At 41.6% G+C, this 26641-nt stretch overlaps 6 protein-coding genes across 6 annotated transcripts; 4 read left to right on the top strand and 2 right to left on the bottom strand.

The window, feature by feature from the left end:
- Positions 1-1058: 1058 nt before the first annotated feature.
- Positions 1059-2225, bottom strand: PG986_000273 (uncharacterized protein; the record flags this gene model as incomplete). Its single annotated transcript, XM_066836495.1, has 4 exons — positions 1059-1249; positions 1317-1700; positions 1760-2073; positions 2131-2225. The coding sequence occupies 4 exons, from the start codon at positions 2223-2225 to the stop codon at positions 1059-1061; spliced, it is 984 nt and encodes a 327-aa protein (XP_066705388.1).
- Positions 2226-5038: 2813 nt separating this feature from the next.
- PG986_000272 (uncharacterized protein) lies at positions 5039-7554 on the top strand (the record flags this gene model as incomplete). The annotated part of the gene is made up of 5 exons (XM_066836494.1): positions 5039-5260; positions 5368-5574; positions 5632-5740; positions 5810-6316; positions 6395-7554. 5 exons carry the CDS (start codon positions 5039-5041, stop codon positions 7552-7554), a joined length of 2205 nt encoding a protein of 734 aa, XP_066705387.1.
- A 559-nt stretch (positions 7555-8113) lies between these two features.
- On the top strand, positions 8114-8701 carry PG986_000271 (uncharacterized protein; the record flags this gene model as incomplete). Its single annotated transcript, XM_066836493.1, has 1 exon — positions 8114-8701. The coding sequence occupies one exon, from the start codon at positions 8114-8116 to the stop codon at positions 8699-8701; it is 588 nt and encodes a 195-aa protein (XP_066705386.1).
- Positions 8702-9161: 460 nt separating this feature from the next.
- PG986_000270 (uncharacterized protein) lies at positions 9162-9734 on the top strand (the record flags this gene model as incomplete). The annotated part of the gene is made up of 1 exon (XM_066836492.1): positions 9162-9734. The coding sequence occupies one exon, from the start codon at positions 9162-9164 to the stop codon at positions 9732-9734; it is 573 nt and encodes a 190-aa protein (XP_066705385.1).
- A 349-nt stretch (positions 9735-10083) lies between these two features.
- On the bottom strand, positions 10084-11245 carry PG986_000269 (uncharacterized protein; the record flags this gene model as incomplete). The annotated part of the gene is made up of 3 exons (XM_066836491.1): positions 10084-10340; positions 10459-11098; positions 11156-11245. 3 exons carry the CDS (start codon positions 11243-11245, stop codon positions 10084-10086), a joined length of 987 nt encoding a protein of 328 aa, XP_066705384.1.
- Positions 11246-23129: 11884 nt separating this feature from the next.
- PG986_000268 (uncharacterized protein) lies at positions 23130-25607 on the top strand (the record flags this gene model as incomplete). Its single annotated transcript, XM_066836490.1, has 1 exon — positions 23130-25607. One exon carries the CDS (start codon positions 23130-23132, stop codon positions 25605-25607), a length of 2478 nt encoding a protein of 825 aa, XP_066705383.1.
- Between the last annotated feature and the right edge of the window lie 1034 nt (positions 25608-26641).

The following is a 26641-nucleotide window of genomic DNA, read 5'->3' as shown; positions in this document are numbered from 1 at the left end:
TCTGCGACTGATGCGTTTTTCTCTTCCCCGTTCTCTTTCTCTCGTACTTTTTTTTGTTTTAGCGGGCATTGTCCTTTTGCTTCTGTTTTCTTCGGCTTCCTCTGTCTACCAAACAGATCACACGGCATTTTTAGTTACTTGAGTCTGACAGGAGAGGGGGCGGGACGTGAGACAGAGAAAGAGGGCCCAGTCAACTTGGGGCTCGCAAAATGTTCAGATGTTTCTTCTCTTGCCTGGCCCCATAGGTCAATAGCTGAGTAAGGGGCCTCATTTCAGCATTTTCGGCGCGCAACCCAACCCGAAGTTTCATAACCTACCGGGCCTATACGAGCCTTGGCGTTCGTCTGAGGTAAGTCTCAAGTGAGGCTATCTTTCGCGCAAACGGCTTGACCCTTCTTTTCCTTCTCTGTGTGGTGGGTTTCTTAAATCGACGAGTACAGGATTACCAAGTCAGATAAGGTACCTGTCACTACTGTCAGAAAGAAGTTTGCCTGTATATGACGTAGGATGAACATTTGTTGTTTTCAGACGTCTGGAGCACCGAATAGAGAGAAAGGCAAATGAAGCAAGTTTTCCAGAAAATTTTGTATTGTATATAAAAAAGTGTGTTGGTGCCGAAGCTTGTTTGTACCATTGTAGTAAGAAAATAGTCGCTCTATCAAGTAAACAAAAAAAGGCCATCATCGCCATGAACGTTGCACGCCTCAAATTAACAAACCGCTACCACCCCGGAATTGCCACTGCTTCTTCCTGTAGGGTGGACATGCCGTAATACGTAATAGAAAGCATCGCCCTTGACAAAATGCAACTCCTTGGCCATGTGTGTCTGTGTGATGTGATATCATAGTCCCTTCCGTCGATCGAGGCCGTTTCCCTTTTTGTTCGAATCCCAATTCGCTCCCTTTTTCCCCCTCTCAAATGGTATCATCGGACATTTGTGGTACAGAAAGCGCTCGGCTCGTGTGTGCGGACGGACCGGAAGGGGGCGTTGAAGTGATTAATCGAATGTAGTAGAATTCATGTATTATCCAAGAGATTTTCCCTTCCAGTTCCTTTCTTTACTCGGCGTCTTCGGATGTCTCGACGAAGGTCATGGTGAGGCCCTGAGGATCGTCGACGTTCAGGTTGATGGAATCAATGCTGGTCGATGTCGTCGTCTCGCGCTTGTCCTCGTCTCTCTTCGCCGCGGGGGCAGCAAAGACGGGGACCGAGTTGGTGTCGCGGGTCTTGGGCTTAGTTGTCTGTAACTCTGTCAGAAAAGGTGCTCGTCAGCAAGGCTGTGCTTGAAGGCTTTCATGACTGGAGCTTGAACTTACCGGCAGGGACGCCACGACGGACGTACATGGTGGTGACCTTTGTGCGGCGGCGAGGCTGGGATGACTCCTCGTCTCGCTTACCAATAGCCTGCTTGGTAGAAGCATCGGCAGCAACGGCAGCGTTCTGAGCAGAAGCAGCGCCCTGGGCCTTGGCAGTAACACCTTCGGCCTTGGCGGCGGCACCGCCAGCAGGGCGGTTGTCGACGATGATACCAACGCCAGCACCCTCCTTGCCGGTACCGAGCTGGACGATGGGACCCTTGACGAGGGCGGCCTCGGCGTACTTCAGGGCACGGTCGAATCCGGCAAGGTCACGCTTCACGGGGGAGGAGTCCCTAGGGGCGATCTCCTTACCCATTCCCTGGAGGGTCGAGACGGATGAAGCTGAAGAAATAGGGTTAGTACAAGGTGAGAAGAAGTCTCGGTTTGTTATCATGACGTACCTTGGTCCTGGAGAGTGGCATCGCTCGTAGAAATGCTGGTGTCCTGGGTCGTAGGAGCAACCTCGGGAGCAGGCGTGCTGGGCTTGGCGGCAGCCGCGGGAGACGCAGCAGCAGCAGCGCTTTCACCCTCGGTAGAGGACGCCTTGGAAGAAGCAGCCTGAGAAGCAGCCTGAGAAGCGGGCTGGGCAGCACCAGCGGTCTTGGCAGCGGCGCCGCCACCAGCAGCGTTCTGCTGTGCGGCACCCTCCAGAGTCGTGAAGAGCTTGGATACATCTTGACCACCACCGAAGCTTATTTCACCATCACCGACCACCCTGTTGTTGAATTAGCTCGAGTTGGGGGCGAAAAGGGGGGTCAGCAGGGCCACATACAAAGCAGGCGAGTAGGCACCAAGGTTGATGTTCAAGGGGAGGGCGTAAGCCGAGGCAAAGAAGCCGGCGGCGGCAACGAGGCGGTAGCTGACCATCTTGACAGTAGGTTTTGGGGGTGGAGAGGGTTGAGGATTTGTTTGGATAGGTGGATTAAGAGATTGACTAATAGTATAAACAAGCGACCAGCGGCGACCAGCGTAGAACCGGATGAAAGAAGAAACGAAAAGGTAAGTTATTGAATTCTGGACCTGAGCACAGCTGGTTGGAGACAAAATGTAAAAAGTCGAGATGCCGGGCTGCCATCCTATATACCAACGAGCCGCCTCACGGAGGGTGGCGAGCATCTCCATCCACTCCCCCCTTGATGAGGCCAGGAGCTTGCAAACAAGGTAGACGGTGTTTAGCACGGAAGGCACATGATCCCGACTGCCAAGGCGTTTCTATCGCGAGATAAAAATATCTACGAGCGGGCTGGCCAAGGTGCTGTCGGTGCTGTCGAAGCTGGAGGCTAGACGTCCAGGGGGATGGAGAAGCTGGAGCCAGCAACCCTAGACGGCCCCCTGTTTATCGGTCAGGCCAAGCAAGTCAAACGGTGCTTAGCCGTGAAACAGTGAGTCAACGTCGAGGCCTTCGAAGAGAGTCAAGATTTGCGCGAAGATAGTCGAGATGAGGGCGGGCCTAGTGCAGCTGAGGTTACCATGAGGCTCTTGGCTGAGGATGCCAAGCCGTCCAAATCTAGTCGAAGCGTCAATGCGGGCGGCGCCATCGCAGCGCAGATGGTCGGAATACCCTTACCAGCGGTGGTATACGCAGTGCAGAGTGACGGCAGCGAAGTGTGTGAGACAAGTTCCATTGGCCAAGTGGGTCACGCACTACTGTAACCTGCCAAGGCCGAGAACACTTGGTCAAGGGGTGGGAATGCATCCTAGCCATGGCCTGAATCTGGCTAGCCCCATCCCCCGCGCCCAGAGCCGACAACCAAGATGCGAAGCTTTCTAGGCAAGGGCAACGGCAGGGGCTCCATAATCTAGACCGTCACCACTACTGACCACCCATCTGGCCTCCGCAAAACGACTTGCGTGCCCATCCAAGCTGCTGGGGACGTCGCCTATAGGTCGCAGTGCTATAGCCGAGCCAAGACTCGCAGGGTGACGCTGATGTTTTAGGTGAAGAAACTTATCAGAATCTCTGTTATTGGCCTAGCTTGGGTATCAGAGGAGATGGGGTTGTTTAACGAAACAATTTCTGCCATTGGCCAGTGTCACAACAACGTCCCTCGGGAGGAACACTGGACGGAGTGCGCCTCGTAAAACCGCCTAGGCCAGCATCAATAGACGTCGGTTCCATTTATTAGGGTCGTTCTGCGTCAACTTGTGCGTCTCCAAGCCCGGTGGACGACTCCATGCCGGCAGGTAAGACCCTGACAGCGAGGAGAGGACACCCAGCTCGCGTGCGGCTTCCGTAGAACGACAAAGAAGCCGTGATCTCCTTGGTATGGCTGAACAGAGTCTTCGGACGACACTGAATTGTTTCCGCAGGTGTGTGGTAATGGAGATCACCTTCAGCTGGGCGCAGCAGACACGGTTCGATCGCTTGCGCAACGCTTCTTTCCGTGCGCTTATTTCAAAAGATCATCTATTTATGTTTTCCCAGCAATGAGATCGCGGGTGGGAAAGGGTTGACGACTTGGCGATGGGACATCAGATCTTTAGACTTCGGTGTCATGAGCTTGAGAAGCTTATCAATCGCGGCCGTTGGGTTCAGGGTTAGAAGGGATATGCAGCCAAGCCAACTGTCCTCCCCCAGCACACGCGAACCACACAGAATGCGACCCGGCAGAAGGGAGGCAGACATCATACCTCGCGTTGGATTTCTTTTCTCCTGTGGTTTGATTCGTGATATCAGTGCCCAGTAGTCGACCATAGCGTTTCAAGAGGACCGTGTGCCAAGGTGGAAACGCGACGAGCCGGCCGGCTAGCAGGCCGCGAAGGAAATCTGATAGTCAGGGCTGTTCGTATCTTGTACTGCCTCTCCGCACCCGTGATTTCGTTTTGCGACCGTCTCCCTCTTGGCGACAGCCAGGAAGGTGGATGGTGGAGCGTTGAATAGTGAGTAGCATGGTGTTAGCAAAAGGCCAGCCGGCAGTGAGGGAGAGGGGAGGAAAAAAACTCCCCAGATGTGCGTGTGATTGCGATGGGCAAATGTTTCGAACCCAACGCTTCAGATTGGTATGGGGAAACGCTTTGGGTGCGATGCGACGGTGACGTCCTGTCGGGACTAGAGCGAGTTAGTGCGCCATCTCCGAGGGAGGTGGGAAGATGGCGTCGAATTGCTTAGCTTTGCCCACTCGAGGAATGGTCGCAGGCCCGCGGTCTCCGGGAGCTATGAGTTAGTCAGGCACTGCCGAAGACTACCCACGTGTATGTACATGTAGGTACTTCTTATGATTGGGCAGAATTGGTTGCAGAGACATGACATGACCTGGAGACATCCTGCTTCTTATTCTCTTCCTCTTCAGTTTAATCCTGCGACACACCGGATGCCTCGAGGTAGCTAGCTGGCGCTGGCTGGCGTTGACATTGGCGTGAAGACAAGAGGATTAATCCTATGTAAGTAGGTATGCGTCAGATCAATTGGGATTGGAGACAGTCTTGGATTGGCAGCCGCCCGTCGTCATCTTTTTGGCCCAACCTGCCAACATCATATCAGACCAGATCAGCACTAGTGGGAAGGAGGGGGTTTTAGGCAGAAGGCGCAGCAGCGCAAACATAACGTGACGAACGACCTTACAGTATCATCCAATCCAACCTATTTTCCATCGATCAAATACATCCCATTCAATTGTGTGCAACAGGTTGTCATTTCGTGTGTTTTGCGCTTTCTCTGAACGGAACCGCATCTAGAAGCAATGGCAAGCACCTCTGGGGAGAAGTGTGCGCCTGTCGACACTGGTGTCGGTCCACCGGCGCCTAGACGACAGCCGCGAAACTCTGCATCTTGGACCCTGAAGTTGCTAGTTGCTGCTTTGTGCGCAATCTGGTACTTCAAACTGTGGCCTTCTGCTGCAGCACCAGCTCATACTACTACTAAGACCTCAAGTTCGAATACAAGGGACACTGTCTGGAGCCAAGTAAGCCCAACAAGCTTTGTCGCAACACCTCGCAGATTCTTGCCCTTCAATTTGCATATTTCCTATCGCATATATAGATGCTAAGTGCGGAGTGCACCTGCATGTAGATCAAGCCCAGCGAGAAGCTTGAATGGCATCCATGCTTTTACGCCGGACAGCGATGCGCCCGTCTAACGGTGCCGATGGACTACCATCGCCCGTTGAACGAATCGGCCGACCACCCCAAAGTCCATATCGCTATAGTCCTGGTCCCTGGCCATAACCGTACCGATGACCCCATGTCGTTTGGCGAGTCGCCTTTGCTTTTAAATCCGGTAAGCTTTCTGGATGCTCCCCGAAGGCTGGCGAGCGTAAACTTAAACACACGATAGGGAGGGCCTGGTGGCAGTGGCGCAATGTTTGCCCTCGGCTCCGGCCAACAAATCCAAAGTGTCGTTGGAACGGATCGTGATATAATCGGTTTCGACCCGCGAGGGATTGGTAAGAGGGCTCCCACACATCTACCTGGGGTTTGATCACATTCATGCTAACTGGTGCAACCCCGGACAGGCGCAACTACCCCAAAGGCCAACTGCTTCGCTGCAGACGATTGGAATGGGGTTGCGGGGCAAAACATGGCCCTTATGAACAGGCTCACGTGGGAGCTGTCGGGCCATGATGTCGGCCTGGTCAACTCGAGCAACGTAGCTCTGTCCAAGCTCGACGTTCGCGCCCGGGCTCTCGCCAAGCTCTGCCAGCAAGTGTCCGACGAAAGCGGCGATGACAGCATCTTCCAGTACAGCAGCACGCCAAACGTGGCCAGGGACATGCTCTCCATCGTCCACGCCTGGGATGCATGGAGAGATGCGGCAGCTGAGACTGCCAAGTCTGCCCAGCCCCATCCGGAGTCGGATCAGATGAACTCTAATGGCGACCAGACGCTGCAGAGTACCAAGGGGAAGCTGGTCTACTGGGGCTTCAGCTACGGCACCCTGCTCGGCGCAACATTTGCCGCCATGTTTCCGGACTCGGTTGGCCGAGTTATACTGGATGGTGTGGTGGACGCCGACCACTATGGTAAGCACCCGAAACTCTCGCCCTCATTCTCGTCTGGCCTAGGTCTAGACTTGCCCGACTGACCAAAACGCTTATTAGTGGAGCCTGTCTGGAGGGATTCCATCGTCGATTCGGATGCCATCTTTGGCAAGTTCTTCAGCTTCTGTGCCGAGGCCGAGGATAAGTGTGCTTTTTACCAAAAAGGAGACACCCCGAAGGACATCGAGAACCGATACCATGACCTGTTGGCAGACCTCCTGCAGGAGCCCAAAATTGTGACCAATGTAGGAGGTAACATGCCTGCGATACTGAATACTGGTGATATCCGAATGGTCCTCTTCCAGGCACTGTACTCGCCTAACCTAGCCTACCCTGCGGTCGCGCAGATGCTACAAGCTGTCTATACAGGTCACGGGCTGGAAAGATGGATCAGTCCCTTGATACTAGGCCCCCTGTGCGAGGAATTGTCCCTACCCGTCTGGCCCGATGACGCCCAAAAGGCCGTAATGTGCAGCGACAAGCGCTACAAGCTCAACGAGACCGTGCCAGAGCTCGAGTCGATGTTCAAGGACATGTCCACGATCTCGTCCTTCGCCGACGTCTGGATGGGCCTGATGATGGGCTGCAATGACTGGACCATCGAGGCCAAAGATCCCCCGATGGATTGGGACGACCACCCAGCGCGCAAGCCGGCGCCCATCAACACCAGCTTCCCCCTCCTATTTCTGACGAACCACTACGACCCCGTCACCCCGCTTTACGCGGCCCTGAAGATGACACGCAAGTTCGTGGGCGCGAGCGTCGTCGAGCAGACGGATGGCTTGGGACATTGCACCCTCGCGTGCACCTCTATGTGCACCATCCGGCACATCCGCGCCTACCTGAACGAGGGCAAAGTCCCGCGCGTGCCCGATTTCGGGGACGGCGATGATAATTCGAAAGATGATTCCAACCCGAAGTGGGAGACATGTGAATGCCAGGAGAAACCTTGGATGCGCGTCCTACCCATAGTCGGACCTGACGGGCAGCTTTGCAATGCCCAAAACGCGGATAGCGACGATAGCCTTCTCGAGGGTCTTTCGGTGGAGGAGGCGCATATGATGCACAGCTGGAGCCAGTTCCGCCGCAGCTTCGTGGAGCACAAGATGAATGCGCAGTTCGGGCAGTATCAGAAGGTTAGGAGACCGGTGCTGGGTTTACCTGAGCTGACGGCGACGGCGCGGCATGAAACGTGTTCTGCTCACCACAACACTCAGTAATTCGGATGCGCCTTGTGGTAACGACGGTTTATGCTCCTGTCTCTTTCTATTCTCTCCTCGCTTCTTGCCTAGCTTCTGTGTTATTGAGCAGAGAAGGCTGATGTAGATGGTTCGCTGAGGGGATATGTCCTTCTGCACTGATAACCTACCTATGTCTCTGTTGGGTCAATGGTACACCTTAAATTTCTGGTGATTTCTATATAATCGAGAACCTGGCCCTCGCTTTATTGGCAAGATCCGGTTTCATGACACATAATTGATGTTACGTGATCGTACCCAAGGGCGGTGTGGCCAAAGATGCCACAGTGATACTAATTAAAATATCTACATTTCTCTCTACCAAGGTACAACTAACCTTGGGTTCTGTCAAGCTTTTCCGTGCCACGATATTTCAAATTAGAAGGTAGCATGGTTTCTCTGTAAAAAAAAAAAAAAAAAAAAAACTCTAATTCAGAGCTGCAGAGAAACCGGCTGGACCAGGTCACGTACTTTTTACCAAGAACGCTTCTCTCCCAACTTGTTATCTTGGACATACCTCACTCAGTCAGTAGCTGTCAATATGTCGCAGTTCGGCATAACTTGGGGTCGCTTTCCCCCACAGGTCCGGTCGATGGTCCTAGACCGACTGATGAAGGACGGCGGCAGGGGTCCTTTGGGCGTCTATGCTACCGTCTCGCGAGAGTGGCAGCGACTTATCGAGCAGCACAACTTTAGCCGAATAAGAGTAAATTCCGGACGCCTCGACAGCTTCAGTTCCTGCGTGTCGCCTCGAACGCAGCCCTACGTGAAGTACATTTGGTTCTGCTGGGAACTCGAAGAGTACGAATGTTGCGCATGCGCACCCGAGGAGGAACTTGACGAAATGCCGGTGGACTCGCCCAGCCGCGACGATAATCTTCGCATCAAGACTGCCCTTGGGACCTTTTTCGGAGTTCTCAGTAAGTGGGCACCGGCTGGTGACTTGGTTCTCGGCATCAGCGTACACTCTCCAAGCGACTCGGAACACTGGTTTCGACACTTGAACTTCGAGCCGGATACCACCATGGATCGAGAGAAGGTGGAAAAGCTGGAATTCGGCGACGACGAGGGCTCAAAGAAAAAAGTCAGCGACACCGTGACCTCGTCCCCTCCCCAGAGTCCATCATAAGCACGGTGTTCGGTAAGATTTTGGACAGGCGGACATTCGAGAGCAGCGCGGAGGAAGTTCGGTGGTGGCGAGAGCTGCCGTCCGTCCCCGCTGTAACCGGCGTTCTCCTGCGCCAGCAGACCCGGCGCAGGTGGAATCCGAGGTCGCTAGGCAGGATGTTCTCTCGTTTCCCTCGACTCCAGGAGATCCACTACGAGCCCTGGCGAGAGTAGGATCGATATGAACAGAGGGCTACCGAGAAGGATTACGAATCGCTCTTGAAATCAGTTGCTTCTGCCAATCCCCAAGTGCGAAGAATCACTCTGTTTGAAAATTTCAACGAGTCGTATGCAGACGCACTCATCACAGGCCATCCCCGAAGTGAGGCATTCCAGTGCGACACCTCTCGCATCCCGAGCGCCGCGTGGGCCGACTGGTCGCCCAGGCCAGCTTGGAGCTCGAACACCTCTCGGCGTCCTTCATGGTCGACGCCGGTGCCTTCTTTGCAGCCTGCCATCGCAACTCGTCTTGGACGTGGCCTCGCCTAAAGACGCTTACCCTAACGACGCAGGTCTTCGTCCCTGGCGTCGACGCCATCCGCCCCACCGCCAAGATCCTCGAGAGGGCCGCCGCCGCCGCCCGCAAGATGCCCCGGCTGGAGACCCTGCACATCTGGAACGGCCGCGCGGGGCTCGCGGCCTCGTTCCGCTACCAGGCCTCCCCTCCCTCCATCACCTGGCGGGGGACCTGGCCACGCACACTGCGGCACGGCGCCTTTTACCCGTGGAAGGAGGTCGCTTACGATCGTGACCCAGACGCCCAGTTAGCAGTGTATCACGAGGCTATCGATAAGCGTTTCGTCATGAAGTCCCACGCCGACGCTGTCCACTATCTGAATCTTCCGGCGACGGTCATTCGTCCTGTTTCGCTGCAGCAGATTCGACTGGACGACAGAGTGCGGGCGGAGAGAAGGGCAGTGGAAAGACAATGCATGCTGTATCTCATTGCCTCCGGCAGTGATTTGGGGCTTGATCCAGTCGTACCGATGGTCTAGCGACTAGACTTGGGCATATACTTGTCCTAGCGCGATGTGTTACATTGTGCTTGGAGGGTGTTTTAATTCATGTTTTATACTTATATTTAATACTCGGATAACCGTTACGCCACGGTACTAATAAATATCTCCCAATAAGTAGACGATATAACATGGTAGGGCAGAGCTGTCGCCATCAAGGGGATAACAGCTGTACTATCCCTCTCCCAGTGAGTGCCACCTGTATATGTCTTATGGCACAAGGTTTTAACCTTTGTTATGGTCTATACATAGCCATGAGTGGCCCGATGCTCCGTGACCCCGGATGACAGCACCTTATGGATGGACATATCCAGGGGGCTGGTGGATACTAGGATCGGTGCTCAGGCGTCGTGGCCGCAGCCGCTTGCGCACGATACCTTCGTAGAACTTCGTTGGCAGTCCGAGCACCACTACAAACCCACCACCGAATCGTGTCCCACGGGTGCCGGTCTTCTTGAATATGCTGCTCCCAGTCATCCGGTACCGCCCCCTTCGCCCGGTCAAACCATGCCGCGTACATGTCGCGTATGCGTATCCTGGCCCACGGCGGGAACTCGATATCCTCCCCCTCTTGGTACTTTTCCACTGTGATTATGTGGTTTCCGCAGTCGGCCAGAGGAGGAAGTAGGAGCAGGAAAACGTAAGACGGACGCATATTCATGTTCACGACTACATAGAAATTTGATAAAAAGGTTACATTTACTCGTTTCGCGATCTAGTATCCAGACCCACGTCTCCCGACACAGATCTTTGGCTCGATCTTGATCCGACTTCGACGGGGGCGGGGCCGGCGGTGCAATCGCTTCCGCTCTCTTGGCTGCCAGGCGGGCCCGATGCGCGGCTTTCTCACGCCTGATGTCTTCTTCCGGGCCTAAACTTGGAGGCGGTGGCCTGGGACCAAGCTTGGGCGCCTCCAGGGGCGGCGTCTCGGCCGGCAGGCCTTCCAGCATCTGCAACACTGTCTCGTCGATGATGAGGCAGAAATCGTAGCGCGCATTGAGACGGGTGGTGTCGATGCCCAGCTGGTCCACCCAGGACAGGAAAGCTTCGCCTACCGGAGCGAAGTCCTCCTCGCCAAGCTCGGTGCTGTCGACCTGGTCGGCGTTGGGATAGTGTTCCACAACCTCGTTCCACAGGCGCGCGGCCACGTCGTCCCAGCGGTCGTGCTCGTGCGGCTGCGGCATGAGTTCGGGGCAGCGCGGCCAGGTATTCATATCTGGTTCGGTGTAGCGACGGACAAGGATCACCCATCGCATCCACTCGCCAAGCCGTCTCACGCCCTCGGCGAAGCGTACGTCGTGCTCCTGGCCCGGCACAGCCCGGTAGATGGTAAAGCCCCAGGACTATGGAACATGGGGACTGAAGGCTGGGTCTCTCAATAGGCTGAGGTCCTTCGTCACTCCGCGTCTCCATTCAACCTCACACTTCTCCTCGTTGGGGCGGAAATCGGGATAAAGCTCGACTGAGTTAAAAACTGGGATACTGGCCATGATGAGTGACACAGCGGCGGAGTATAATGTTAAATGTCGTATAATGGTTTTAGTGAAAGACGATTTTATATAATACCTCGGCGCTTACTAAGAAATAAAAAGGGGAATATAATATTAAAAAGCTTTTTATTTATTATATTTTATTTTATTGATATAACTTTTTTAAATTTAAATATTTATTTTTAAAAAGAATGAATTAAAGTTTTTACTTTTTTATTTATAAATTAATTTTAATTATATAATTAAGCTTTATTAAAGTTAATATACGTAGTTTAACTAATTAATATAATACTTTATATATTATTATTTTACCCTTCGTATTATATTAAAGTTTACTTTTTTTTTTTTTTCCTTTTTAGTTTAATATATTTTAAATTTATTTAATTAATTAATTCTATATATATTATTAAGCGCTTTATATAATTATTTTTAACGTGGTTTACCACTACGCGACGTATATTACTTGGCGACGCACCTTTTCCACTTCTCGACCTTTTTATATAAATTAATTTAATTACAACGCTTAAAATTAATTAAAACTACTCGTTATTTAATTCCTCGCTTAATTTTATATCTTTTTTATATATTCGCGCATTATGACCTGTCTCGCCGTAAATATTATAGCGCTTTTTACCGGTCGCTTTTTATTTTAACGAACCCTTATTTTTACTTTTATTGGGCGCTAAACGCTTTTTTTTGCCTTTTCGTTTTATAACTGCTAAGATTTTTTAATAATAAGGGCTCTTTTAAACTGGATTCGCGATTTTTTAGTTTTTTAACGCTTAAAAAGTATTAAATTAGCCTCTTTTAATATATATATCTTATCGCGTATAAAGGTTATTTTATAGGCTATTTTGGTTATATTTTTCGCTATTTAATTTACCGTATTTAAAATCGGCGTCGAAAAGCTTCCTTAATAGGTAAACACCCTCTTTTTAATATAAATAAAGTACTTAATTATTTATTAAAGGTTAAACGGCGTTTAAGGGTCGTAGGTATTAGCCGTCCCTAAACGGGATAGGTTAAATATAAGCGTCTAGAAACGTATATTTAGCTTATTAATTACCTCGTTAAGGTTATAAGGTATTAAACTAAATACGCTAAATCTAGATTTAATGTTAATTTTCGTAAAAACAGTAAAATGCGCGGTTTTAAAAGCGATAAAAAACTCGAGTTTAGTAATATAGTTTATAAAAGCCTTAATAAATAGCTCGATTTTTTTCGAATAAGCACGCTTTAAAGGCGAATAAAGTGCTATATCGAGAGGTTAGAGTAAATACGATAAATAAGGAGGCATACTAATAGTAATAATATTATTATCTTAGTAGTATATTTCGAATTCGGCCGAAATATAGTTCTTATAGCTATCGAGAATTAAGAGGCGGTAGCGATCCTTCGTTTACGATTTAATATGTTTATTAAAGTGCTTAATTTAATTTAAGCTTATTTCGTTATTAATTTAACTATTAAAAGTCGGCTTAATTACTTAGTCGCCCGGTAAATCGGTTTCGCGGGACCAGTTTACGAGGTAATATTAGTTTTAAACGATTAAGAACGGCGGAATACACTAGCTTTACGAATTAATATATTTAATCGCCGTTATTTATTCTTAATTACTAGGTTAAACCGACTTCGTTTTTTTACGCCGCTCGGCGCGTATTATAACGAGTATTAATCCGATTATGCTTATTATAAAGCCGGTCTCGTCGAAATTCTAAATATTTTCGTCGACGATCCCGTATTTCGCCTTTATATTCGCGATTAGCGTAAACTAGGTAGAAATAATTTTAAAATCCTCGTAAAAAGCCCTTTAATAATTATACCGACGATTTATTTTAGTTTTTAAGTTTAGGTTACGGTTAATAAAGCACTTAATTTAGTATTTACCGACGCGGTCGCCGCCGCGCAACGCGGTAAAGAAATTAGCTATATTTTTTATACTAGCGAGATTAAGAAGCATCCCTCGGATATTTAAATTAATTATATGTTTACGAAGTACCTCTTTTTTTAATTAAATTTATTTTACGTTGTTTCGGTCGGATTTCGCGTTTTAAAATTCGGCCGTAAATTTAATAGCGTAAAATTAATTCGGGTATATTATAAGCTTTTATTGCTACTTTTTAGTTTATTTAATTCGGTTCGTTTCGTATCGCTTAAATTATTAAAATTATCCGATCTTTTTAGGATTAATTAGGCATTATAGTTATAGAGGTATTACGCGTTAAAGTTTAATTATATTAGAATTAAATTAAGGTGCGTCGCTAAATAATATACGTCGCGTAGTGGTAAACCACGTTATATAAATTAAATTTATAACCTTTTATTATTTAACTTATATTTTTAAGATTTTAAGAGTTTTTTAAAAGTAAATATATTTTTTTAATTAATAATATATATTAAACTTAACGTGGTTTATTATTAAGTTAGTTATATTACTTCGCCGGTTACTTTTTTTATTTCTCGACTTTTATATATAAATTAACTTAATTATAACGCTTAAAATTAATTAAATCCATTCGTTATTCGATTCCTCGCTTAATTTTATATCTTTTTTATATATTCGCGTATTATAACTTATTTCGCCGTAGATTTTATAACGTTTACCGCTCGTTGCGCGCTTTTTTAATAAACCTTTATTTTCGCCTTTATTAAGTATTAAACGTTTCCTTTTTACCTTTTCGTTTTATAATTATTAAAAATTTTTAATAATAGTTACATAGCGCTATCGGCAGTATATACGAAATTAACTAGTTAAGTGAAATTAGAATATATTAAGCTAGAGAGGAAAAAAAGGAAAAAGGAAGGAAGGTTAACTTTAATACAGTGCGAAGGGTAAGGTAATAATATATAAAGCATTACATCGAGCAATTAATTAATTTATGTGCATCGGCTTTAATAAGGCTTAGCTACGTAATTATAATAAAAGCTTTTTTAAGTTAAACTCGCGACTTTTTAACTTTTCGGCGCTTAAAAAATACTAAATTAGCCTCCTTTAATATATATATTCTATCGCGTATAAAAGTTATTTTATAGGTTATTTTAATTATACCTTACGCTATTTAATTTACTATATTTAAAATCGGCGTCGAAAAGCTTTTTTAATAAATAAATACCCTTTTTTAATATAAATAAAATACTTAGTTATTTATTAAAGGTTAAACAACGTTTAAAAGTCGTAGATATTAATCTTCCCCAGATAAAATAAGTTAAGTATAAGCGTCCGGAAACGTATATTTAATATATTAATTATTTCATTAAAATTATAAAAAACTAAACTAAAAACGTTAAATCTTGATTTAATATTATTTTTTATAAATATCGCGAAATACACGGCTTTAAAAATAATAAAGAACTCGAGTTTCGTAATATAATTTATTAAGGCTTTTATAAATAACTCGACTTTTTTCGAATATATACGCTTTAACGGCGAATAAAGTACTATATTTAAAGGTTAAAATAAATAAAAAAAGTAAAAAAATATATTAAGTATAATAATATTATTATTTTTATAATGTTCCTCGAATTTAGTCGAAATATAACTTTTATAATCGTTTAAAATTAAAAAGCGATATATACTCTTTATCCGCTTTTTTATATACTTATCGAAATATCGAATTTAATTTAAACCCGTTTCGTTATTAATTTAACCGTTAAAAATTAATTTAATTACTTATCCGCTTAGTAAATTATATTCGCGAAATTAATTTACGAGGTAATATTAGTTTTAAACGATTAAAAACGGCGAAATATATTAACTTTACGAATTAATATATTTATAATAGGAGTAGAAGGAACGGGGCGCTTACGTACCGGTTCCGGCTCTACTCCGCCGCCTTATATATATAGAGATTTAGGCCCCTTAGAAATATAAAAGGATAAGCGTTAGCTTTATTTTTTTATTACCCTTTACTTATTATTACTATTTAAATTCGTGTATTTTTATATAATTTTAACGTTTTTATAATAACTTATTTAGTAACGATATCGATTTTGAAAAAAAAGGTAAAGCCCTTATAAAGCGCGCCTTTTTCGATTTAAACCCGGGTAAGAAAGGCCTCGGGGACGCCTTGAATTTATCACAAAAAGAAATCCCCTTAAACCTATAAACGACGCCGTAGTTAAGGCCTTAGGCATTACGGGATTAAAAAGCTTCCTTTCGAATCCCTTCGAATACGCTTATAAAGGGAGATAAAGTAATTTATAACGAGCCGTACTTTATTTAAATAACGCTTTAAGAAATTTAATAACTAGCGATTACTTTTTAATTATACGGGGGATAGTAAAAACCCCTTTTCGCTTTTATTATTTTCGAATAGCGGTAGCGATACCCCTTCGGTACTTAATAAACGCGATTAAAACTTAAATTATTTTAATAACGACGTAAAAGGGGCTTTATTAATTAGCGATTCGAATATAAATTTTAATAAACCTATTAAATCGTATTATAAATAATTAAACCTAATTTTTATACGAATATAATAAAAGGGCTAAATTAAGGAATTAGGGATAATTTATAAAGCGGTATTAAAACTATATCGACGTTCGCGCGCGCGTATCTTATACGTTTATAGCTAAATAACGTTAAAAGTAAAATAATAATTTCGATTTAAAACGGAATCCTCTATAAAAAACGAGGCGAAATAATTACGAAATAATTAAAAAACTTTTCGAATTTAAACGAAATTAATAATCCGAAGCCCCGTTAACGAAAACGCTATAATTAATTTATAATTAAAAGAAGCCTATTAATTCTTACGTTAAAATTTAAAGTAATTTTATAAATATTTATTATTTTTAAAAGGCTAAATTTATTAACGCTTTAATGAAAAATATATATATTACTTTTTTTAAGAAACTCTTTTTATTTTTACGTTAAAATATTATAAATTACTATAATAACCTTCCGAATTAGCGTAATAATATAATCGAACTTATAAAATAACGATAAGAAATCCTCCCCGTTTTTATAAAAAACGGAAGATTTTATAGCCGAATTAGGTTAACCTTAAAGAAACGGTCTCGAAATAAGGAAAACGTTATTAAATTTAAAAAGGGGAGCCTTAAATAATATAAAATAAACCCTTTTAAAGCTCGGTAAAATATTATTACTTTACTGTTTTACCCGGGTAATATATAACCTTTATTTAATAATACCGTAAATCATTTTAATTTAAATTAAATCACTTATTACCGATACGAGAAAAAAGGCTATTATATTAATAAATATATAGCCTTAAATATAGCTCTAATATAATATATATCGGGAAATAGTTATAGGTTTTAAATAGAAAAGTACCCTTTTTAACTATTAGTTTAATTATAAAGGTATTTAAAACCTTACGAACCCCTATTACGATCGTTACCTTATTATCGCGCTTTACCCCGATTTATACGTTTATCGATTTAAATATTTACTTAAGGATAAATATAATTAATTATACTTTTACCGAAAAGGCTAAGTTACCTCGAGCCCTATTTCGCGTAATATCGATTACGTCGGTTAATAAATTATATATCCCTACGTATAGCGTTTATTAAATAGAGTTTAATATTATTAATTTTTAAGGGATAACTTAAAGGATTTACCGGCTTTACGTCGCGATTAACCGGGACCCCCGATATACCGGCGCTCCCGTCTTTTTATTTTATAAGGCTATATAGGTATTACGAATATTACTCGATATAAAATTAAACCGTTAATAGTTCTCTATCAATATAGCGTAGATTTAACTCTTTACACTTTAGGTATTCTATCGCGCTTATAGAGGCCGAACCTAGTATTACGCCGTAGTATCCCTAAAAAAGAATATATAGAAAAAAAAACGTTAAAGGTTATTAATAATCCTTTCGATACGCCCTTCCTATAATACCTTAACGGATTTACTATTTTTTTTAATATAAAGAAATACGATATCCTCCCGTTTAACCGATTAATAAGTTATATTATCGATTTCGAACCGGGCACGAAACCCTTTTATAAGCTTATTTATTTATTATTATACTTTAAGTTAAAGGCTTTATATAAATAGCTAAAAAAAAAGGGAAGATTCGCGAGTTTTAAAGTTTAACCGGGGCCCTTATTTTTTTCGTCCCTAAAAAAGATAGGACGTTACGGTTATATATAAACTATAAGGGTTTTAATAAAGTTACGATTAAAAATCGTTATATTTTACCCTTTATTTTAGAAATATTAAATAAAATTTCGTAATTAAAAATCTTTTTTAAAATCGACTTAAAAGATATATATTACCGTATTCGTATTAAATTAAAGGATAAGTAGAAAACCGCGTTCCGTACTTGATACGGCTATTATAAATTTTTAGTGATAATTATAGGCTTTATTAACGCTTTAATTACGTTTTAGTATTATATTTCGTAATACTTCGGGGAATTAATTAATATATATTATATAGTATATTTAAATAATATTTTAATTTATTTTACTGATAAAGAAACTTATAAGAAGTATATATAATAAATTATTGAAAGGTTAATATAAGCGGACTTATATATTAAACGCGCTAAATACTAATTTTTTTAAAGCTCGCTCGAATTTTTAAAGTATTAAATCTTTATAAAAGGAGTATCGATAGATCCGTTATAAATAAATATTATTTAAAAAGTAATTTATATTAAACTTCGTTTATAACCTATAAACTTTTTTAAGTTTTTATAATTTTTACCGGCGATTTATAGAGGGGTATTTAAGAATCGCTACCCTTTTAATAAAGCTTTTAAAAGGGTATAACTTTAAAAGGAACGAGAGTTTATTCCTATTAAATAGCGTTGCGAAGTAAACCTTTAAATACTTAAAGTAATCTTTTTAATTAATTCTATTATTAACCTATTTTAACCCCGAAAAGCTAATAAAGCTTAAAATAAACGCTTCTCGGTTCGTAATAATCGGAACTTTTTTTAAAAAAGTAACGGAGGATTTTAATACCCGATCTCTTTTTTTAAAAAAAAAGTTTTCGAGGTTAAAATTAAATTATAGAATTTTAAATTAAGAAATGTTAACGATTATTTTATATTTCAAGTATTAAAAATATTATTTAAAAAGGGCGAAATACGTTATTAAAATATTATCGAATTATAAAAACTTATAAAGCTTTATAAGAAATAAAAAGTTAAATAATCGTTAAGTACGATAATATATATATTTAATTCCCTTTAATTTTATAATTATATACCGGCCGGGAAAAAATAACCCGGTTAATAGCTCGTCGAGATAGTTTAATTATATCGTCGATATAGAAAATAACTTAATATTATTATCGACGTTAAAGCGGAAATTAATAATAAATATTATACCTTTAAAAAATAAACTATAAATATTAGTTTAAGCGATATATAAAACGCGAAATACGGGGGAGTATATAATTTTATCGTAGGCGATATCCCGGTAAAAAGTAAAAGGATCCGTTTAAAAAAAAGACTTTTTAATAAATTAAATTAATATAAATTTAAAAATTTTTATTATATAAGCTTAAAAACGGAACGAAGCTCATTAAAAAAGTAAAGCGTAATCCGTAATCGAGGTTAATTCGAACCGCGATTAATCGGTTATAAAGAAAAGTTTAATATACTTTAAAAAAAGCTTATATATTAAAGTAAATAGTATTACGAGCGTAATTATTATAGGTTTATTATAACGATTCGTTTAATAACTATTTTAAGCGCGACCGGATAATATAGTTTTTAAAGAGGAAGTTTTATTAGTTTAAACTACGAAGCGATATAACGAAATATATAAAAAGCTATTTAGTATACTTCGGCTTAAAAGCGAAATATTACCGACTTTATAGTAAGCTTATATTACTATTATAATTAAGTCGTTTTAAAGAAAAGTATAATATAGACTTTATTATCGGCCTACCGGAGTCTTTTTATTATAAAGAGGCCGTTAACGTTATTTTTATAATAATAAATTAATATATTAAACTATTTTTTTAGTAGTAATTTTTATTAATACTATAAAACTAGCTTAATTCTTCTACGAGAAAATAGAGTATTAATTCGGGAACTTAAAAAGGTTACTCTCGAACCGGGGAGTTATCTTTATTAACGCTTTTTAATCTAAACTAAACTATAAAAATAGAGTAAAATTAAAGCATTTAATGATATTTCACTTATAAATTAATAAATAAATAAAGCGTATAAACTAAATTATTAAAACCTACTTATACTATTATATAGCGGAATAGCTAAAGTTATAATTAAACCTATTATATACTGCCTTTTTCGTAATTAATTTAATTGTTAATTTATCGATAAGCCTCTCTCTTTTCGAGGTAATTTATAATTATTAGCCGGATTTTTAAATATTCGTTAAGGACGACTTCCTCTCGAAAGAGGCCTTTACGATAAAAAACCGGTTATTAAAATTATAAGAGCTATAGGCGGGAATAAAAAAAGATAGTGAAAGGCGATTAAAGGATAAGTAAAATATTATAACTTTTATTATAAACTATTAATTTTAAGTGTAGGCTAAATAATAAGCCTATCTATTAAAAACTTAAAGGTTTAAAACTAGAAACTAACCCTTAAATTTGTTAGACCTTTTAGGGTTCTAGAGTGTATCGGAACCTTTATTTACCGATTAGCCCTACCCGAGAAGTATATCCGGCTTTATAATATCTTTCCTATTTAATTATTAGAGTTATAAACAGCGAGGGCCGATAAAGCGTTCCCGATACCGGAACTAAAGGCTAATAAAAAATAAAAGGTAAAAGAAGTGCGAGATAAAATAAAATAGGAAAATTAAGTATATTATTTAGTAGAATAGAAAGGTTAGCTGTTTAAATATAACTAATAAAAGCCGGCCGAAAACTTAAAGAACGCTCCGGCGAAGGTCGCGTAATATAAAAAAGGGTACACGTTAATTAATTAACTATAAAAAAAAGGCAGGCCTAGAAAAAAATTATAATAAGAAACCGAAACGATTTAAAAACTTTAATAAGTTATTAATTAATAATTATAAAAATATAGCCGAAAAAGAGCCCCGGTAAAATTTAATTTACTCGCTTAAACGGTAATTATATTTATACTTTTTTAATAGGCTATAAAGTTCCGTACTATGCTAATTAAATTATATATTTAATAAATATAAACGCGGCCGAAATAAAAACGAAACTTCCGTTTAAAAAATTAAACCTACGGGTTTTAAACGATTTTTAAAATAATCGGTTTATTTATTAACAGCGTTATTATTAATACGGGTGAAAAGGGCGGCGATATGCTTTTAAGCGAAGTTAAGGGTTATATATTAAGTAGTGAAGTTACGGTCGCGGGGTAGTAAGTAAGGCTAAACGAAGGCTTCGATAATTATAAGTTTATTAATAGTTTAAAGAAACGTTAACGAGACTACGTAATATAGGAGGAGGATCCTTAAATTTACGGCGTTAAGAGCGTTAAATTAAAAGTATTTATATAAAATATCTTTACGGGCGAGGTATTCTTAGCGATAATTAATTAAACTTTTTTATTTAAAATAGATTCGTTAAGTACCCGCGGTAATTATAAAGAAAATAGCCGAGAGTTTTTATTTACTTTAATAGTTTTTTTAAGCTATTAATATTAAATTCGGCTTTATAAGTTTCGATTATACGGGTAAAAGTAATAATGAGACGGTAAAGAATATTACCCGCTTTATAGTGGACGGTTAAAGGGAAAACGTATTTATTAATATTATTTACCTTTTAAAAGTACTCGGTTAAGCCCGAGAAGATAATATCGATGATAATAAAATTATTTATAAAAGCGCTGGGAATTTATTATAAAACGTTAACGAAATATTATTAATACCGAAAAGATTACGTATATTTATAGCTTCGTAAGTTTTATTATTATTAATATAACCGAGCTTCGAGTATATTTAATTATATAATAAAGAGCGCGGGTTATTAAAAACGTAATTAAACTCCGGTAATTTACCCTTAAAGGATTTATAGTTAACCGTTTAAAACGAAACGTATAAGTAATAAGCTTAGTCGGCCGCGATAGTAATAAGAACGCCGTTATAGTTATTTAATAAATTAATTCGGTAACGAGCGGTAATTATAATAGGTAAAAAAATATTAAAGGGGTTACGATAAAGTAATAAGCGCGAGAGTATTAAGATATAAAAAAAACCGTGGTATTAATAATTATAAAAAGAGTTATAATCGGCGTTATAAAGAGGATATTAAATATAAGTTCGGTAACTTTATAGGTTTATTTATATTTTAAAGGGTACTTTAAATATAAGCGCCTCGGTACCCGCGCCCCTTACTTACTTTTTACCTACCTTTTATTTTTAACTTATTACTTTATAACCTACCATAAAACTCTTTATTAGCTAAGCTTCCGTTGGAATAAGCGGACCGCGTAAGTAAAGCTACCTATATAATTAGGATACTTATTTAAAAGAGGGAATAATTATAATAAAAATAAAAGGAACGGGGCGCTTACGTACCGGTTCCGGCTCTACTCTGTCGCCTTATATATATAAAAACCTAGGCCCCCTAGAAATATAAAAGGATAAGCGTTAGCTTTATCTTTTCACCACCCTTTACCTATCGTTACCACTTAAATTCGTGCACCTTTCACAATATTTAATTACCGTCGCTTATTCTTAATTATTTAATTAAACCGATTTCGCTTTTTTACGCCGATTAATATATATTATAACGAATATTAACCCGATTATACTTATTATAAAACCGGTTTCGTCGAAATTCCATATATTTTTATTTACGATACCGTATTTAATTTTAATATTCGCGATTAACGTGGATTAACCGGAAATAATATTTAAGTTTTTATAAAAAGCCTTTTAATAATCGTATTAATAGTTTATTCGAGTTTTAAAGTCTAAGTTATAACTAATAAAATAATTAATGTAATACTTATTAACGCGCTTATTATTACACGACGCGGTAAAAAAATTAACTATATTTTTTATATTAATAATATTAAAAGGTATTTATTACGTATTTAGGTTAATTATATAATTTCGAAATATCTCTTTTTTAATTAACGTTAATTTTCGTTATAAATATCGGATTTCGCGTCGTGAGATTCGATTATTTAATCGATTACTAATTATTAATTATAAAACGCCGAAAACCTTTATAATAGCCTTTTAATTAATAGGTTTTATAAAGTTTCGCGTCGTTTAAATTATTAATTCGAGTTTATTTACTAGTAAAGAATTAAATATTATAATTATAAAAATAAAACGTGTTAAAATTTAATAAAGAATATTAATTAAATTAATAATCGACGAAGTAATATAATTAATTTAATAGTAAACTACGTTATAATAATTAAATTATTCACTTAATTAAAAAAGTATATATTATTAAAAAGCTCTTTAATTATTATATCCTATATTCTTTAATATATTAGTATTTATTATAACGGAAATCGTTAAGGTAATGCGAACCTATAAAACTACATATAGGGTGTACACTTTACGATTAGTAATACCATTAAAAATAATGCTGCGGTGGAGGCCATCGGAATGGAGCTCGGGTTCGCCGCTGTGGAGCGCGGATGGGAGCCGACCGTAACACAAGTACTTATGCAAATGGGAGCGCTTAGACGGTGGTAACGCTATCGGCATGTCGGATATCGCGGGCCCGGGAGACGACAACAAGGTGGATTGCTACTCATCCCACTTGATCCACTTACTTATAATCCTTAAAGGGTGTGTCTCGGTCTATTAGAGGCTACGGGAGCCATTACAAAATTTTAAGAGAAGATTTTTAATGATATAAGTATTCGGAGGCGCGGTGTCTCAGTAGGAGCGGTGGTAGGTGGTGATTCTTTAGTAAAGGCCGCCCTTATCTTAACAGAGAACCAGCCCTGGATTGACTGTCGCAGAGCGACTACAACCTCCACGATGATACACACACGGAGAGCACAAACTGCACTTCATTACCTGACGCCCATTGCCACTGCCTTTTACTTCCTCATTTCCAGGGCGGTTGCATCATGCTTCCTCCAACAGGGGGCCGATAAGCAACCTAAGCGCAGGTGGCGCTTAGTTGTTGTCATCTCTACAGGGGTGATACTGACATTTGTTGCCGAGGGTATTGCGACCGCTCACGAGACCATGGCCCATCCGTCGACATACCTACCACAGGATTACGTTGCCTACCTCGTCCTCATGCTCCTTGTGCTGGGGGCTTTGGCTCTTAACCTGGCAGACGATGCGAAACCGTTTTGGCACACATACGCTGGAAGCTGGGCGATAGCCTTAGGGTCCGAAATCGCCTTGCTTGTATGTTGTCTGGTCTCGGCAGCAGCTAGCGATGTGTTCGCAAAGATCCACCTGATCTTACAAAGCCTGCGTATAGGACTACTTCTCTGTGCGGCAACAGCCGGGGCCTACTTCGCGTGGTCGGATAGTCGGCGGCGTATTATGCTCGAGGAGAGCGACGATACAATTGACTCCCTGCTTGCGAGTGGCGAAGACTCGGACGAATCGGATGAAAACGCATATGGCTTTGACGAAGAAACCAGCCCTGACGAAGTAGAGGACCTACGCGATCTACGGAAGCAACAGCTCCGCCGTGTGAAGAAAGTCGGCAGTTGGTTCAACTATCTCAAAACCTACAAGACTTTCGTTCCGATCTTATGGTCCAGTGGTAACCGTCTGGTTCAGGCGTCTCTCGTCGTGGCAATACTTACCATAGCAGCTGAGCGGGCTTTGCAGGTTCTAGTACCGATGCAACTGGGCGCGCTCAGCGAAGAGCTAGCGGTCGGGGCGGGCAATGGACAGATGCCATGGAGGTCTATCGGGCTATGGATGTTGTTCGCTGCCCTGAATTCTCAGGCGGGTCTTCCGATGGTACAGGAGATTATCAAGGTGCCGATCATGCACTACACCAGACAACGCATTATGACTGCGGCCTTCAGCCACATCATGAACCTTTCCATGGACTATCATAACCAGAAAAGCTCGGGCGAGCTGATCCGAGTTGTCGAACTGGGTTCTGAGCTTCAGGAGCTCCTCGACTTCCTCTGCTTCAACGTCCTCCCAGTTTTCACGGACCTACTCGTGGCACTGGTCTACGTCTATTTCCTGTTCGATATCTACATGGCCCTGATCGTTTTCTGTACGTGTCTCACGTACGCATGGATCGGGGCGAAGGTCAGTGTTTGGACGGCCCGACTGTTGCGGGACTACAACACCACCATGGTCAACGAGAGCCGGATTCAGAACGAGGCCATCAGTTGTTGGGCTGCAGTCTCACAGTTTAACAGGACGAAACTGGAGTCTGAGCGGTATTCCATGGCTGCTGCGGACCACCGCAAAGCCGCAATCAAGTATTACCTCGCCTGGAGTTTCGGCGGTGGCGCGCAGTCATTTGCCATGAACGCGGGCCACCTTGCTGCCACGACACTGGCCGCTTACCGAGTGGCTCAGGGCTACGCACCTGTGAGGAAATTCGTCACGTTCGCGGCCTATTGGTTGACGATAGAGATACCAATGTACGAAGTGACGTACTCGGTCCGCAAGATCACCCAGATGTTGATCAACTCGGAACGCCTCCTGGAGCTCATGACGAACAAGCCCAGCGTTGTTGACGCCGAAGACGCGACCGAGCTTGTTGTCAAGCATGGCGAAGTGAACTTTAACAACGTGGATTTTGCGTATGACCCACGCAAGCCGACGATCAAGGGCATGTCATTTACGGCCAAACCTGGCCAGACAATTGCCTTTGTTGGCGAGACAGGCGGTGGCAAATCCACCACGCTCAAGCTCCTCTACCGCTATTTCGACGTCAATGCCGGTCGAATCTACATAGACGGCCAGGACATAAGCACCGTCACCTTGGAAAGCCTGCGGTCCGCCTTTGCCTTCGTGCCGCAGGACCCGGTGCTGTTCAACTACAGCATCCGCGAGAACCTGCTGTACGCGCGGCTGGACGCGACCGACGCCGAGATCGAAGCCGCCTGCCGCGCCGCGGCCTTGCACGACAAGATCGTGAGCATGCCCCAGAGCTACGCGACGACGGTGGGGGAGCGCGGGGTCAAGCTCTCGGGGGGCGAGCTGCAGCGGCTGGCGATTGCGCGGGCGATTCTGCGCGACGCGCCCATCGTGCTGCTGGACGAGGCGACGAGCATGATCGACGCCGAGACCGAGGCGCTGGTGCAGTCGGCGCTCAAGAACCTGACGCAGGGGCGCACGACGTTTGTGGTGGCCCACAGGCTTTCGACGATTCGCCACGCCGACTGCATCCTGGTGATTAAAGATGGTCAGATTGTGGAAAGGGGGAGCCACGAAGAACTGCTCAGGGCTGGCGGGATGTACACGAGTTTGTGCCAAAAACAGTATATGGAGGTGAATAAGGAGCCATTGTTTAATTTATAAGGTAATAAATATAATCGTGTGCGTAATATACTAATTATATTAAAGGCAGCGTTATCGCTATTAAAAGAATAAATAAAACGAAAGCTAAGTCCTTATTAATATAAACATTAAGATATAACCTTTATTAGCTACCCCCCCTTTACTAACCCCTTTAAAATAAATATAAAAATTAATAATAACAGTAATAAATAAGTTAATTAAGTAATACACACTGTATTTTAAGGTTTATTTCGGCTCGTACACATTATAATAAAGTTACCTTTACTACTAGCTCGATTTATATTAATTTCTACCACTTTACCGGCGCCCCTTTTCGGCCTTTTCCTTAGCTTTCTTTTTTAACGTCCTCTTAAACCTCCCTAATATTTACTATATAAATAAAGCCCTTATTAAGGTCTTTATCGACCTTCCTTCTTTTTTAAGCCTTTATTTTCTTTAAATTTACCTCTAAACCAGCCTTTTCCTACTTTAACCGGCCGATCTGAGCCGTTAAATTATTAATACTCTTGCTAAACTTTTTTTATAATAACCTTTTAATTAGATTACCGGTAGTAATCTTTATATTAATTATTATAGCCCTTAAATCTTTAACCTGCCGGCTGTTTTTCGGCGTCTCGATTTTTTTAGCCTTCGGTTCGGCCGGTTAGCGCGTATCCTTAGCGGTAATAGCCTCGTCGATAGCTCGTATTATATTAGAGCGCCGGAGTTTATTATTTATTAGTTTTTCAATATTAAAAGGGTAAATACTAATTGCTACTTATTTATTAACGATGATTTTAAGGGTAAAAGTTACTTTACGTACTTTAGCCTAGGCTTAAAAAAAGTCCCCCTTTTTAATATAGCTATTATTAATAATAATATATATTAAGTTAAACTCCCTTCGGAACCTTTTTTTTAAGACCTTAAAACAGTTAATATTTAAAGGCTAAAATATATAAAAGTTATATAATAATAAATAAAGGAGTTATATTTTAACTTTTAACGCTATTAATATAAAGTTATCGTTAATATAATTTTTATATTTATTAAAAATT

This window comes from Apiospora aurea (genome assembly GCF_038362705.1).
Source record: "Apiospora aurea strain CBS 24483 chromosome Unknown utg000001l_segment0_segment0, whole genome shotgun sequence".
Lineage (NCBI taxonomy): Eukaryota > Fungi > Ascomycota > Sordariomycetes > Amphisphaeriales > Apiosporaceae > Apiospora > Apiospora aurea.
Note: the sequence above shows the minus strand (reverse complement) of the source record. Positions and strands in the feature narration are given on the sequence as shown.